The 14,614-nt window shown below is 46.8% G+C and overlaps 1 protein-coding gene across 2 annotated transcripts in view; it reads right to left on the bottom strand.

Annotated features, from left to right (window-relative positions):
- VPS13D (vacuolar protein sorting 13 homolog D) overlaps window positions 1-14,614 on the bottom strand; it is a 2,738,381-nt gene that overhangs the window by 2,076,911 nt on the left and 646,856 nt on the right. For both annotated transcript variants that reach the window (XM_085608633.1, XM_085608634.1), the window contains exon 25: window positions 12,463-12,645. In XM_085608633.1, coding sequence (XP_085464759.1) covers window positions 12,463-12,645 — 183 coding nt within the window. The remainder of the gene's footprint in view (window positions 1-12,462; window positions 12,646-14,614) is intronic.

Raw genomic sequence — 14,614 nt, 5'->3', positions numbered from 1 at the left:
TGTAGTTCCATTTTGAATGGTCTCTCATGGGTTGCATAATACATGCTTCAGCCTATGGGAGACCTCTAGGGTACCTAGGCACTGGGGTATCTTAGTACCATATACTTGGGACTGATAAGGGTACCTGAGTATCCAATCTGGGATGCACCTAAGTATTGAACACAACAATTTAAGGGAGAAAGCAGATTGACTGGGGTCCTGAATAGCAGGATCCCAGTCAGACTAGTTCAAAAACAGCTTAGCACCAGGCAAAAAGTGGGGGTAACCATGCAAAAGGATCCGACCTCCCTACAACGTACACACATAAAATAAACTCAAATCACATTAAAAAGTATACTTTTGCAAATACAAAATGTTTTGATACTAATATACTTTACCCGCCTACTTGGAAGCTATTTCAACAAGTATTTGTTTTAATCCTAACCCTAATATGTCTAAAACATTAAAATCTCTGCTTTTTCATGATAAAGCAACAAATCTTAACTCCCCTATTACAGGAGCATTTCTTCCATATTATTTCAATACAATGTTAACATTATCTTTGTGCAAGGCGATGTCGAAAATGGTGGTCCTGCCCCGTCTCCTGTATTTTTTTACTAACTTACCAGCCGTGATTCCGACTCCGATGCTTAATTCCCTGAACACTATACTCTCCGCTTTGATATGGGGTAATGGCCGCCGTAGAGTAGGGCTAACCAAGCTGCAATTGGACACAGATAACGGCGGGCAGGGTGCTCCTGGCTTCCGGGCATACTGCTATGTGGGCCAATTGCAATGGCTCTCTTATTGGCTGGCAGGGCGCAATTTACAGGAAATAGATTTTTCCTCTGCCGATATGGACCGAGGACGGCTACACACTCTGCTTCTCCCGCAGGCTAAGATAACGACAGATGCCCCACTGCTTTTGTGCACAGCGCTCACCTATTGGAAAAAAGCCACTCACTACCCTACTCTGACACTACTCCACTTCTTGGGATCCCTACTTCCACTGGTCTACTCACGAAAAGACGACTGCTTCCTTGGGCGGAGGGCGGTGTGACCACAGTGGGTGACTTATTTGATGATGGCATGCTTATGGACCATGGTAACTTTGTACGGCGTCAGGGAGTCACGGATGCCTTGTACCTATTACATGCTGCACTCGTGCAATATGTGAAGAAACACTGGGCCCCGCGCAGGGAGGAGCCCCCACGCCACAAAATGGTCTTTATGACATACCTGATGGGCAACGACCGCCACCTTACCAAGTGGCTTTACAAAGGTATTACCGCTCACACCAGAATCCTGCTAACGGACCTACGTAATAGATGGTCCGCAGACCTGGAGACAGACCTGACAGATAGGGACTGGGACAGAGCATTGGCATATCCTAAGAGAATTCCACGGAACGCCAAATTCAAATTCATCCAATACATGGTTTTACACAGAGCGTATCTTACCCCGCACCGATTGCAATGTATCTTTCCGGTCACACAACACTGTTGTCCTAGATGTAAATAAGAGGATGCTGACTTGCTACATATGCTGTGGCGCTGCCCCGTGCTTACCCATTATTGGTCAGAGGTATTATTCCTGCTTATGGCTGGGGCTGGGATCCCTGTAACAGACACGCCTGCATTGTCTCTTCTGGGACTGATACGACGCCCCAAGGCGCAGAAAGTGCAACTCCGCTTTGTAGATTTGTCTTTGCTCCTGGCTAAGGGCTCCATTACAAAGCGGTGGAAATCGGCCACAGCACCACAGCTTTACGGCTGGCATGGGGTGGAGCGGAGAGTGCTGCCATTCGCCGGGAGGAAGCACGGGTTTGAGCAAAAGAGTCATCTCTTTAGATTGGGACAGCATTCTGGAAGCGTTCAGGGCCTTGGCCCCGCCACCTGTGCTGGTAGCCCGGACTTAATAATTGTTGTATCGCATAGCCCCAGTCCTTCAGGTTCCATGATTATTGTATTCCATTGTTTTTTGGATCTTGCGCCATAGGGAGCGTATATACATACACTTTAAATGTTTCTGTGCAGTCAGGAGTAGACAGGAGCACATCTTGCCATATGCGCTATGAGTGGTTGGTGCCAGACGAAGTTGGGGGAGGGAGGGTTAGGATAGTTGTATCTATATGTCATAACCGCACTGTCCATGATAATGCCAGTATACTGTACGATGATTGCGATGTACTATGATATTGTGTATCTATCACATGACGTAATTGATGGGTTGTAAATTGAAAATTGAATAAAATATGTTTAAAAAAAAAAACCTCTTTGTGCAAAATACAATCTACTTCAGTGCAAGCTAGAGCAATAATTTAATGGATGAAAGTATTTTTATATGTTGGGCAAGTGATCAAAATAAACACTAGATAAAGGAATCACCAAGTACAAAGAACAGTTTCTTATATTAAAAAGAGTCAAAATGTATTAGAGGTGAAATTATAATTCAACAGTCCTCTCAAGGACCCACACCCTTGGATAAAACAAACATTAACATTTTCCATACTAAGAATAATCACTTATGAATGTATAGAAGGTGCTTTTTCCATTGTGCACGATTAGATAATGGAGCGCTAAGTGCATGTTCTGTTACCATTTTTTTTCTTTTTAAATATTTTTTATTAATAAGAAACAAACATCAGCAATACAACCACATTTCAGAGGGAGTAATACATTAGGCATCGTCGGCACAGCAGGTTAGTCAAAGGATACAATCATATAGGGTGGAAGGTCTAGGGTGATGGGGGGTCAGCGATAGTAGGAGTCAAAGGAGGCTGATATATTTCTCCACGGTAGGAGTTCCACAAGCCCCAAACAAGAGACCATTTATTGGGACATCCACGGGACACATACACAGTTTTTTATCTGAACATTGCCCAGTCCAAGTCTTTTTCCCAATCCTGAACTGTAGGTGGGAGCGGTGACCCCCATCGCTGAGCAATATTCCTCTTGGCCAGCATTAGCCCCAATGTAACCCATTGCATCAAACAAGCATTAAAATCGGTTGGTTTCCAGGTGTGTAAAACACACCTACGGGCTTCCACACTGAGCCGCACGGACAAAACAGTGTTAATAATGTCATGAATGTTGCGCCAGTAGGGCTGGATCAGTTCGCATTCCCAGACTATGTAGAAAAAAGTTCCCAGCTGGCCGCATCCCCGTCTAAAAGCGCCCCCATCTGCCCTCCCCATACGTACCAATTGGGGCCCTGTTACATATACCCTGTGGAGAAATTTTAGTTGGACAAGTCGGAGACGAGCTGGTATCGCCACCACTCTGGGAGAGGAAACAGCCTCCTGCCATTCCTCGTCACCTATTTCGTCTCTGGTCCACTTCTCTCGGAGAGCCCGGAGAGGTTCCGAGATATTGTTAACCAGTTTTTTATATATCAGTGAAATGGTGCTATCAGGGAGATGACCATCTAGTGTTCCATCCTCCAGTGGGGATGATTCCGGTAGTGTGGCTCCGGGCTGTAAGTGTGTGCGAAGTGCATGTTGAACCTGTGTGTAACGGAAGCGCTCTGTCTCAGACAATTTTTACAGTTGCTGCAGTGTGGCGAAAGACTTGATGTCTGATTTTTCCCACAGATCGCCTATACGTGTGATTCCTATGAGATCCCATTTGTCAAATCCCTTACTTCTCCACAAATTACCCAGTTGTTCAGAATCCCATAGTGGTGTTGCAAGCGTAAGCTTGCGTCCCTAACCAAGGCGCTTGGTGGCTGCATGTCAGACGTACACTGCATGTTTAGTGGGGCCCGTAAGTGGATAGCACCGGGGCCTAGAGTACAGGGCTCTACTGAAGGTCCCTCCAGAGAGGAGCCACCTATCCATGTTATAACCCGGGTCACAGGGTTGGGCATAGGTGCAGTGATTGATGGAGGACAGGTGAGACGCCCAATAATACAATTTAATATCAGGGAGGCTGATGCCTCCATCATACCAGTTCAGGGAAAGTTTGCCGAAAGCGATGCGGGGCCTGCAGTTCCACAATAGATCCCTTTGAAGGCTCTCGACTTCCCTGAAATATGATGCGGGTATCGGATCCATGGAGTTCTGGAGTGCATACAGGAACCGGGGTAGAGACATCATCTTAAAGAGGGAGCCTTACCTAGCAAGGAAAGGGGGAACGATTTCCATCTGTCGATATCTTTACGCAGCCGAAGCAGAGTGGGCTGGAGGTTGCGGGAATAGCGAAGAGAGGGATCCAGCGAGAGGAAGATACCCAAATATTTAAACCCTTTGTTACAGGTTTGAATAGGACACCCATGTGGCAGAATCGGTGGCTCGCTCGCCACCACAAACAGTGTTCTGTTACTGTTAAGATGAAAAACGTTTTCTCACAATACCCTTTCTTATATTTGGGGGTATAATGAAAACATAACGTCCATATACCCGTTCCATATCCCTAGCGATGTAAGCCTATTTTCTTAATTTACTGATAATAAACAACAGCCAAGAATGTAGTTACTGCATAACTAATGGATTTCAAGGTTGGTAGAAAGGGTAAAATACCCCCTCCCCCCTTTACAGGGTCTTTGTGTGATTGGAGGAGCAAACTAGAGTTGCTTCCTCAGTGGTGCAGGGGAAAATACGCTTGCAGGAGGGACCTCTGGCTCTATCCCTGTTTTGGTTGACCAGGGATTCTGAGGTTTGAGCTTGAGGCTGGAGGGACTGATGCTGACAAAAGGGGAACTATCTGAAAAATCCCCGAAAACATGGAAACAGATGGTGGTCCCCGAGAGGCTGGGGTTGTTGGAGTCCCACAGACAGGTCTGTGGCCATGCTCACCTTTAACTGCTCCAAGGTGGCATTGGCTTTATGTCTAAAAAGGCATGCTCCATCAAAAAGGATGTTCATCTGGTTCATTTCTACATCGGAAGAGAAACCTGAAGTACAAAGCCAGGCGTTGTGCCACAGAGAGACAAAAGTCCCCATAGCGCATGCCACGAGATCCAGTGCCATATCCAGATTTGATGAAATTTCACGAGGCACTCTGCTTGCCCCGGACAACATCCTGAAAATGTGACCTAATTTGCACCAGCACATGTGGAGCAGCCAACTGTACTAAGTTCCATAACACAGGCATTTACCACACTAGAAGACAGTTGGCATTTAGTGATTTTAGCGCCACACTGCCTGCTGAAAACCTCGTATTTTCCCACGCTTCCAGACGTTTAGATTTCCTGTCTGAAGAGACAAAAGGGAAGGTATCCGGCACTTGCCTTGAACAACCGGGAGCTTAAATGACTAAGTTCTCTGGCAACAGGTGTGCAGAGAGGAAGGGGGGATATCCTGGGGTGGGCCGGTAGCGTCCTGTATTGATCTGTTGATTGCTGGAGCTGCGGGGGGCTTTTCCCATGTCTGTTTACACCAAGGCATCATTGAAGGCTGATACGGATTTGAGGATGGAGCAGAAGGAAGGAGGACCTCAGTCAGGACGTTGGTCTTAAAGTCCGCAGTATGGAGTTGTAAATCTAGTATTTCTTCACCTTTTTTGACCACCGAGTTGGAGGACATACCTTCTAATGTAGGGGGCAAATTCCATTTCTATTTCTGGAGAGGTATCAAGCCCACTGGCCAGTGATAGGCCTGTCAATTTGTGTAGCTGTTTTTCTCCTGCATCATCACCATAAGGGTAAAGGGTTAGAATCTGGTAATATATATCATGGATCCTCTGGCTGTACGCCTCCTCTTCTAGGAGTCTCTGAGCTTTCCTCCTGGACTTATTCTGAGGCAAAGGCTCAGCGAACAATGAATGTGACGCCAATGGCTCCACGTCTGGCGCCGGAGGAGGTGGAGACGTCGATGGCTTCCGTGGCAGAGCTGGCCACTGCAAGGATAGCAGTGGCGCAGTGTATCTGTGTACGGAAAGTAAAGGTAGGAACTGGCGCTGGAGTCGAGGGCATGAACTAACAAGTTACTTACCTTCGGTAATGTTTTTTTATGGTGGAAACACTATCTCCCTATGGATTCCTCACCTTTTGAATTTACCCCAGCGTCAGCATTCCACTGAAATCTTTTTCATAGCTCTCCCACGTCGACTAGGACGTCACAATGGCACAGCTCCGCTCGCGACTTCGTATGACGTCACAGGAGCCACAAGAAGACCTCGTCGGCGTGCTGATGTCAGTTCCACCCATTTTGTCTGTGCCTTTGAGCCGAACGGACAACATATCGCAGGCATACATAGTATATAATATATACACAAATATACACAGTATATAAATGAGAGAAGAAAGAAAACAGGAAAAAGCTAAAGCCAAGACATTTCCTAACGACCAGCACCATAACAATGCAAATGACAAAGAAACACAATAATGTCATGCACAAAAATCTTTTCGGTATACGTAGGAAGACAACGGGGAGGAGGGTGGGACAGTGAGGAATCCACAGGCAGATACTGTATCCACCAGAAAAAGAGTTACCGAAAGTAAGTAACTTGTTCTTCTGATGGATACATCTGCCAGTGGATTCCTCACCTTTTTAATTGAATCTCCAAGCAGTCCCTCTCCTGGAGGAGGGTGTCCACCTACTTATACCAAAAAATTCTGTAGCACAAAAGGCGCAAAATAGCTGTCCCTCTTCACCTCTGAATCCTAGTAATAATGCTTCACGGAAGTGTGGTGGCAGGCCCACGTTGCCGCCTTACAGATGTCAAACACAGGGACACCTCTAGCCAAAGCTGAAGATGAAGACTTAGCTCTAGTAGAATGAGCTCTACTACCTTCAGGCCGCTCCTTCTTGGCCAAGGCTTAGCAGATCTTGATGCACAAGATGATCCACATGGAGAGTGTCCTCTTGTGAACAGCTCTGCCCTTCATTCTTCCCACGTAACCAACGAAGAGTGGATCGTCCAGCCTCAAGTCCTTGGTTCTGTCCAAGTAGAAGCTAACCACCCTTCTAGGGTCCAGGTGGTGAAGTCTCTCTTCCTCCTTGGAAGGGTGAGGGGAGGATAGAAGGTAGGCAAGGTGATAGACTGCTCCAGATGAAAAGGAGTAATGACCTTAGGCAGGAGAGCATCTCTAGTCCTAAGAACCATCTTATCTGCATGGATGGTTGTAAAAGTCGGCTTAGAACTAAGAAGCTGAAGCTCACTTACCCTCCTGGAAGAGGTAATAGCATGAAGAAAAACAGTTTTGAATGTAGGAAGTCCCAGCGAATAACTATGAAGAGGCTCAAAAGGAGACCCCATCAGGAAGGCAGGAACCAGATTTAAGTTCCACTGAGGCATAATAAAGGGAGTGGGAGGAAACCTATTAGTGAGGCCCTTAATGAACTGCATAACTATGGGAGACTTAAACAGCAAACAAAGGAAGGCTGATAAAGCCGACAAGTAACCCTTAACAGTTGCCACAGCACAACCATGCTGGGCCAAAGAAAGTGAAAAACTAAGAACATCAGATAAATGGGCCTTCAAGGGATCAATCGAACTCTCTCCACACCACTTAACAAATGTAGCCCATCAACAGGAATAAACAGAGTTGGTGGAGTGTCTTCTGGCCGATAAAATAACATCCACCACATCTGTTGGGAGAGAGAAAGGTTTCCCCGTTCAATCTCCAGGCATTGAGGTGCAGGCTCTGGAGGTGGGGGTGTAGAACCTGCCCCTGACACTGCAAGAGGAGGTCTGCCCTGAGAGGGAGACGGAGCGGGGGGCGCGATAAGAGGTGAAAGAGGTCTGTGTAGCACACCCTTCTCGGCCAATCCGGAGCGATCAATATTACTTGGGCCCGGTCTTGGCGAATCTTCCTCAGAACTCGAGGAATTAAGGGTATGGGAGGAAAAGCATAGAGGAGTTGTGAGCCCCCAATCCAACCGAAACGCGTCGCCCAACAATCCGCGCATAGGATACTGGAGACTGCAGAACGACGGGCAGTGCGCGTTCATGTGAGTGACAAATAGGTCCAACCGAGAAAACCCCCACATCCTGAAGATGTGATGGCCACCTCCAGATAAAGCTGCCACTCGTGATCAGACGAGAATTGCCGACTGAGACTGTCCGCATGTACATTCAGCAGTCCAGCCAGATGATTTGCAATCACACAAATCTGATGGTCCGGAGCCCAGGACCAAAGCAGCAGAGCCTCTATGCAGAGAAGGTACGACCCTACTCCTGCTTGCTTGTTGATGCCTTATAACGTCTTACCACAGCTCGGGTAACTGCAGGGGCAGACATAGGTTTCTGCCATACTTCCAAAATTGGCTCCGTTAACGCCTCATTGAATGCTAGCAGAGGCTCTACCACTGAGGAAGAGGAGTGCAAAACCTCAGTCAGAATGTTAGACCTTACCTCTGCTGTGGGAAATTGCAGATCTAACAGGTCAGCAGCCTTCCTGATAACAGTTTGATATGGAGCCACGTCTTGAGAGGGCATTGCCTTAGGGGAAGAAAGTTCCCACTCCAGGGAAGTGTCCAAACAACTGGCCTCCTGAAGACCCTCAAAGTCATCCACAGAGTCAAGGATTTACCCTCCTCAGCTTGCTCCTGCTGTACCTGGAACTCCTCTTCTTCCAGCAGCCTCTGGGACTCCCTCTTGGAGCGCATCTTGGAAATCGGCAGCGACAGGCGTGGCGCCGGTGACATCGGTGCCAAAGGAGGATTCTCAGAAGCAGCCAGCAGCGCCTCACAAAGCCGGGAAGGTGTCGACCCAAAACCAGATGGCGCCGGAGATTGAGGGATCAGCATTGAGAATCTCGGTGCCAGGAGATGCTATGATGGAGTCATCGGCATAAAGGCCACAAATGGTGCCTGGGCATAATGTTGGGGGATGCCCAAATTATAAGAGAGGGGACCCACGGGCCAGCTGGCATGCCGGAGGGGTTAGCCACTTTGGCGAACATGCCAAACATCGCATTTAGAAAATGCAAGAGATCCGCACCTGGACCAGGAAAAGGTAAGTATGGATCCAGAGCTGCCAGATCTGGATCCGACCAAGGCCGTGAGGCGGGTTGTGGCTGTGGCGCCGGGGATGCCAGAGCAGGTGAAGCGGGAGGTGCTGGAGAAGTATCTCTGGGTGCTGGCGAATCCGTTGGTGTCAGAGACTGGACCGGAATCGCCTGCAGAGAAGGACAGGGAGAAGGCAAGGTGTCATCTTTACCATGACATCATTGGACCGGAGAAACCAACCTTGACGACTTGTCTTTTGAAGAACGATGCTGGAATCAGTGACAACACTTCTTTTTGTGCTTTTCAATGACCTTGAGGTGTTTGTCGACTTCGACTTGGATCTCTTGCGTCCTCTTTTCTTTCCTGCCCAGGTCATGAATAATTTCGCCTCCCTCTCCCTTAAGCGCCTTTGGATTCATCCTTCGACAAGATGAACATCCTTCAATGTTGTGATCTGACGACACGCACCAAAGACAATCTTCGTGGGGGTCCGTAATGGACATTATCTACAAGGCTTGCACTCTGACTTCTTTTGTGTAGCCATTGTGCTGCTACACCACAAATAGAAATCTGAAGCAATGTAATCTTAAAAGAAATGGAAAGTCCCAGAAAAACCGTTACACGTCGACGGTGCAGAAAAAAGGGAACTGACGTCAGCACGCTGACAAGGTCTTCTTGAGGCGCCGGTGACGTCATACAGAGTCGTGAGCAGAGCAGTGCCATTGGGACGTCCTTATCAGCGTGGGAGAGCTATGAAAAATGTTTCTGTGGAATGCTGGCACAGGGGTAAATTCAGAAGGTGAGAAATCCACAGGCAGATGTATCCATCAAAAATGGGCAGTCTATAAGGCGGCATGGGGGCAGTAGGTTAGCTGGTTGGCACTGAGACTCCTGTGAAGATTTTAACCCACACATTGAGGAATGCAGCGGCTCCAAACCCGGATTTGGAAATCCTAGGTATGAGGGGGGCAGTGCCTGGAATTCTGGGAACTCTGGAGGGAGCGCTGGAGTGGACACAAGAGGGGATTCAAGCAGATTCATAGCCGTGTCCCGAAGAGGTGCTGACACAGTGCCAACTGGAGGAGAATCTGACGACTCCACGATGGTGTCACGATTCACTCCCTGAATTCTCCTGCCCACCAGCAGGGGGCTGAATTGTGGGGCTCTTCAGTGTTCTAATAAGCTTCCAGGCCCTCCCCTTCATGCATATACTGACTTCCAGTCATTTGGATTCTACTTGCAAATTGTCATCCATTTCCAATCCATCCTGGGTTTTATGAAAGCCAGCCTGCTCATGCTTAAAGCCAGCCTGCTCATGTTTGACACTCCATTACCTAGAATTCCCTGTTCACTGCCTTGTCTCCACCCCTGCAGGCCAAGGATGGGTGGAGGAATTCAGCTCACCTCTGGCTGACTGCTGCTAGCCTGCTCACACATGATGCATGTGATTACTGTGAGCTCTTTTAAGCCCCAGCTCCCTTCAGTCCAGTGATTTTCATTGTAGATGTGCTCCGGTGAGACCGATCCTTGTTTCCTGAGCTTTTAATATTCCTTGATTCCTGAGCTATAGTTCATCCTTGTTCCTTGAGTCCTGACCTATAGCTATTGCTTGTGCCTGAGGTGGCACTGCCTGCAGTGCTACCTTGTTTCCTGAGTTACTGAGCTATAGTTATTCTTTACTAATGTTCCTGCGCTTCAGCTATTTCGTGTTCCTGATTTGCACAGCTTGCAGTGCTCTCTTGACTCCTTGTTTCCTGAGCTGTAGCTATTTCCCGTTTCCTTGAACTAGCACTGCCTGCAGTGCTACCCTGACTCCTGAAGCTTTAGTAATTCTGTTCTTGAACCAGCAATGCCTGCAGTGCTACCTTGACTCCTGAGCTTTAGTGATTCCCTGTTCCTGAACTAGCACTGCCTGCAGTGCTACCTTGACTCCTGAGCCTTAGCTCAATTCTTGTTCCTGCCCCAACACTGCCTTCAATGCTACTTTGTTTTCTTTAATTCCTGAAAACGCACTATTCTAGTATACCCTTGTAGTCTCCCCTTCTGTATATTCTTTTCTAGTCCCTGCCTCTCTTCCCATTTCCTTGGTTTCAGTTCCCAGTTTGCTGTCTTTCTATTCCTGCTTTTTTGCTTCTAATTACCTTGTAATGTTTGTTACTTGCTTTCTGCCAAGTGTGTTCTGTGATTTCCTTCCTTTCCTATTAAGCACTCTTCCTTGCTAGCTCCTTGTCTGTCGTGCTTGTGTTTAGCTCTACCCCCTTGCTGTTACTGCCTTGTGTGTTCCTGTTTGATCGCCAGGATCCGTGGGCACAGCTGACAACCTAGGTGGTGTTTCTTCTTCACTGTGAGTATTGTTTCTGAGTTACATTTATAACATTACCATAGGTATCAGCTCCACAGATCCTGCATTTGCATGCATATCCTATATGTGGGCATTTGCAGTCAGTATCTGTAACAGCAATTGTGAGTGAGGAATTACTGAGCTTCAGTCTTACCGTGTAGAGCTCCCGAGTCCTGTCCCCACATTCCCTTTATTGTTAATGTTGTTTTATATATATGTCTTGCATATCCGTCCTGTGTGTAGTTTTTCTGAATGCCAAATCACTTCTCTGGGCCGCTCCTTTCTGAGCCTTAACGCTCTTATTCTCTTGTACAGAACTTCCTCTTAGGATTCCCTTTCTCCTTTGACTCGCTGTGTGATCTTGGGCAGCTCTGTACCCAGTATTCTGCCTACTTTGTCTTACCTGGCACCAGTCGCTGTCAGAGTCCTGACAGATGGCCAACTCTGGTTTCCAGGAAGAAGATCCTTTGGGAGAAGGAGGGTGTCTAAGTGACTTACCTTTTCCATGTTTCATATTTTTTTGGTTTTTTCTTTTTGTTTGAGGAATGTGAGCATGATGACCTGGAATGCGGTCTTGAATAACAATGGCTTCGCCTCCATCCAGGGCCCGGGCCCCTAACAACTTGGCATCTCCACTCTTTGAAAGCCTTGGGGTGCATTCTGAGGCAGGAGTCGTAGGACCTAGAGTCATGGTCCAATCACATGCACCAAAGGCAGATGGAAAAGGGGTTCGTGATGCAGATCTGTCCCTTTGAGGGAGGCATAAAACTGCACTACAAGAATTTTGTTCTGTGAGGAAATCTCACAACTCTCAGGAGACAGCGACCTCCACATCGACGTCGGAGTCGTGAAAAAAAGGGAGCTGGCATTGTTGTACTGGGGTGGGTACTATTTGGCTACAGTGACGTCACCCAACATAATTTCTGGTGCCCATATGAAGCTAGTGCTCCATACTGGCAGACCGCAAGCTTTTAAGTAAGCGGATCCAGTCTGAGGCCTGGGAATATTATACAGGTGAGCAGTCTGCAGGTGAAAGTATCACAAACAACACATTTGCAAGAAGCAAATATTGCCACCAACAGAGATATTATACAACAGAATTCCCAGTTGGAATAGCTAATTGAACATGCCAACATGGCTAAACACTACAAAAAAAACAGCAGAGTAAATGAGTCGGAGTAAGGCAATGGAGGAATTTAAACTATGGCAACCAACGTAATGCAAAACATGAAGCATCATTTCTTCTCACCTTGTCTTTTAACGAGAATGTGTCTGCAGTATTAGCAAAAAAAAACGTATTCTTGACTTTAAGCTTCCCAAGATTAGCAACAATTAGGTGATTAGAAGTGGAACTTTCTGGAATGAGAAGAACTGGCGCCCCAGCCTCGATATCAAGAAAGATTCGAGAGCCTCTTTGTGCCTGGTCAGTCACCTATTAATAAAAGAGACAGGTCAATTTAATTAAAATATCTCCAAGTGAACTGACTTTTTCTTTAACTGCTAAACACACTGGAGCGGCATATGAAACATCTGAGAACGCATTTGAGTGTATAGCACATACTTAGAGAATACCTTGTTCTAAAGTAACTATTGAACATATGGGGTGAACCTCAAACACAAGCCCTTGTTGTTTTTTTAAATACCAAACAGGTATTTGTCATGAAGAAGGAAAAGGAGCCAGGTAAGTTGAACACAACGTTTATTAATCCGTCAACTGGACAATCATGGCAGAGCAGCCGAGGCGACAACAGCCACCAACTGACTCCCACTCCAACGCTCGGTTAGGAACTCTCCAGCAGTGAGGTTCCGAACCGAGGAACATTTGACATAACAAGCATAGACTACTACATGGGTCTTCCCTTAAGAAAACAATAAAAAGAAAATAAGTGCATAAGAATAACACATAGGAAAACAGGAAAAAAAAGAGAAAGGTAAAGTACAAAGCGAGCTAACAGAACCTGTAAAGGAAAAGAGAGAGAGAAAAGGAAAATACTGCAAAACACATATAAATAATCCAACAACAGTACTTGAAGCAAACAAGCTTCCACAGGAAACACATCATACTCTGTAACGCGAAGGAAGTTTCCTACCCCGAGAACTGCGTCTCAAATGAGGCTGGCCTGTACAAGCAAAACTCGTCTCATCCCCCACACTATCAGAACTCCACCAAAGACACAGCACTTCACCAGCAAACACTTATTCCACCACTGACCGTTCGCAAGTTTCACGGAATAACCCTTAACTTCCACAACTGTATACGAAGGACCAAACTTGGAACACCCTTCCTCACATGGACAGGTTTCTTCACACGAACATGATCACCAATGACAATCTCCATCTCCTTTACATTCTTCCTTGAATCATAGTACCTCTTCTGCTTCTCTTGAGTCACACTTACATGACTCCTCACACAGACATCAGACTACTGTCCCCCTTTGGCCCACTTACACATCCAACTTGGACAAAAGGTGGTGGTGGCTCCCCGACCACGCAACAACTCGAAAGGTGAAACACCAGTGGTCGAATGTGGGGTGGTAATTTAGAACCAAAGCAAGCTTTTCACAGAGTTAACAACAACACATCTATTAGCAAGTGCCCACTGTATGCACTCCCCCAACACCCTGTTCATGCGCTCAACTAAACCATTGGTTTGGGGGTGATATAGTGGACTCCTAAGATGCCTCAGTCCACAAGAAAATCCTCAACCTCACTGGCAACAAACTGGGCACCATTGTCAGTCACAAGAAACTCAGGGAAAACTTAAGTCTTGAAGTCACCTCCCTCACAAACCTGACCTCTGGCCACTTGAAGTAATAATCCATCATGACCAATGCAAACCTTGAAGAAGCATCAAGTGCATAAAAAGGACCAACAATATCGAGCCCCAACTTCACCCAAGGTGCAGAGGGCAACTCAATTGGAGCAACTTGGCGGTCTTATCACAGCTAGAACAAATCACACATGACTTGACTATTTCATCCACTTCCCTGTCCATGGAGGGCCATCAAAAAGAGAGACGCACCATTTTTTTAGTCATAGTAGCTCGCAAATGCCCCTCATGAGCATGCTTATTAAAGCAGCTCTCAAACAAAGAGGAAGGACAAGTTTGTCAGCTCTCATCAACAAACCACCCTCAATGGACAAATCATCTGCCACTTGAAGATATATTTTAAACTCAAAACTCAGATTCCTCTCCCTAGGCCACCCCATCTCCACATACTTCATGACCATTGTCAAGGAAACATCAGACTAAAGAGCCTGACGCCATTCACTCTCAGAAATCGCACACAACTATAGAAGATTCACAGCCGCAACAGTGAACTCCTCCTTGTCCTCCTCACCCAACACTTGTTCATCTTCTGCTATGTCAGAAAAACGTGAAAGGTAGTCTGCACAACCAT

Source organism: Triturus cristatus, chromosome 1_2 (genome assembly GCF_964204655.1).
Source record: "Triturus cristatus chromosome 1_2, aTriCri1.1, whole genome shotgun sequence".
Classification (NCBI taxonomy): Eukaryota; Metazoa; Chordata; class Amphibia; order Caudata; family Salamandridae; genus Triturus; species Triturus cristatus.
Note: the sequence above shows the minus strand (reverse complement) of the source record. Positions and strands in the feature narration are given on the sequence as shown.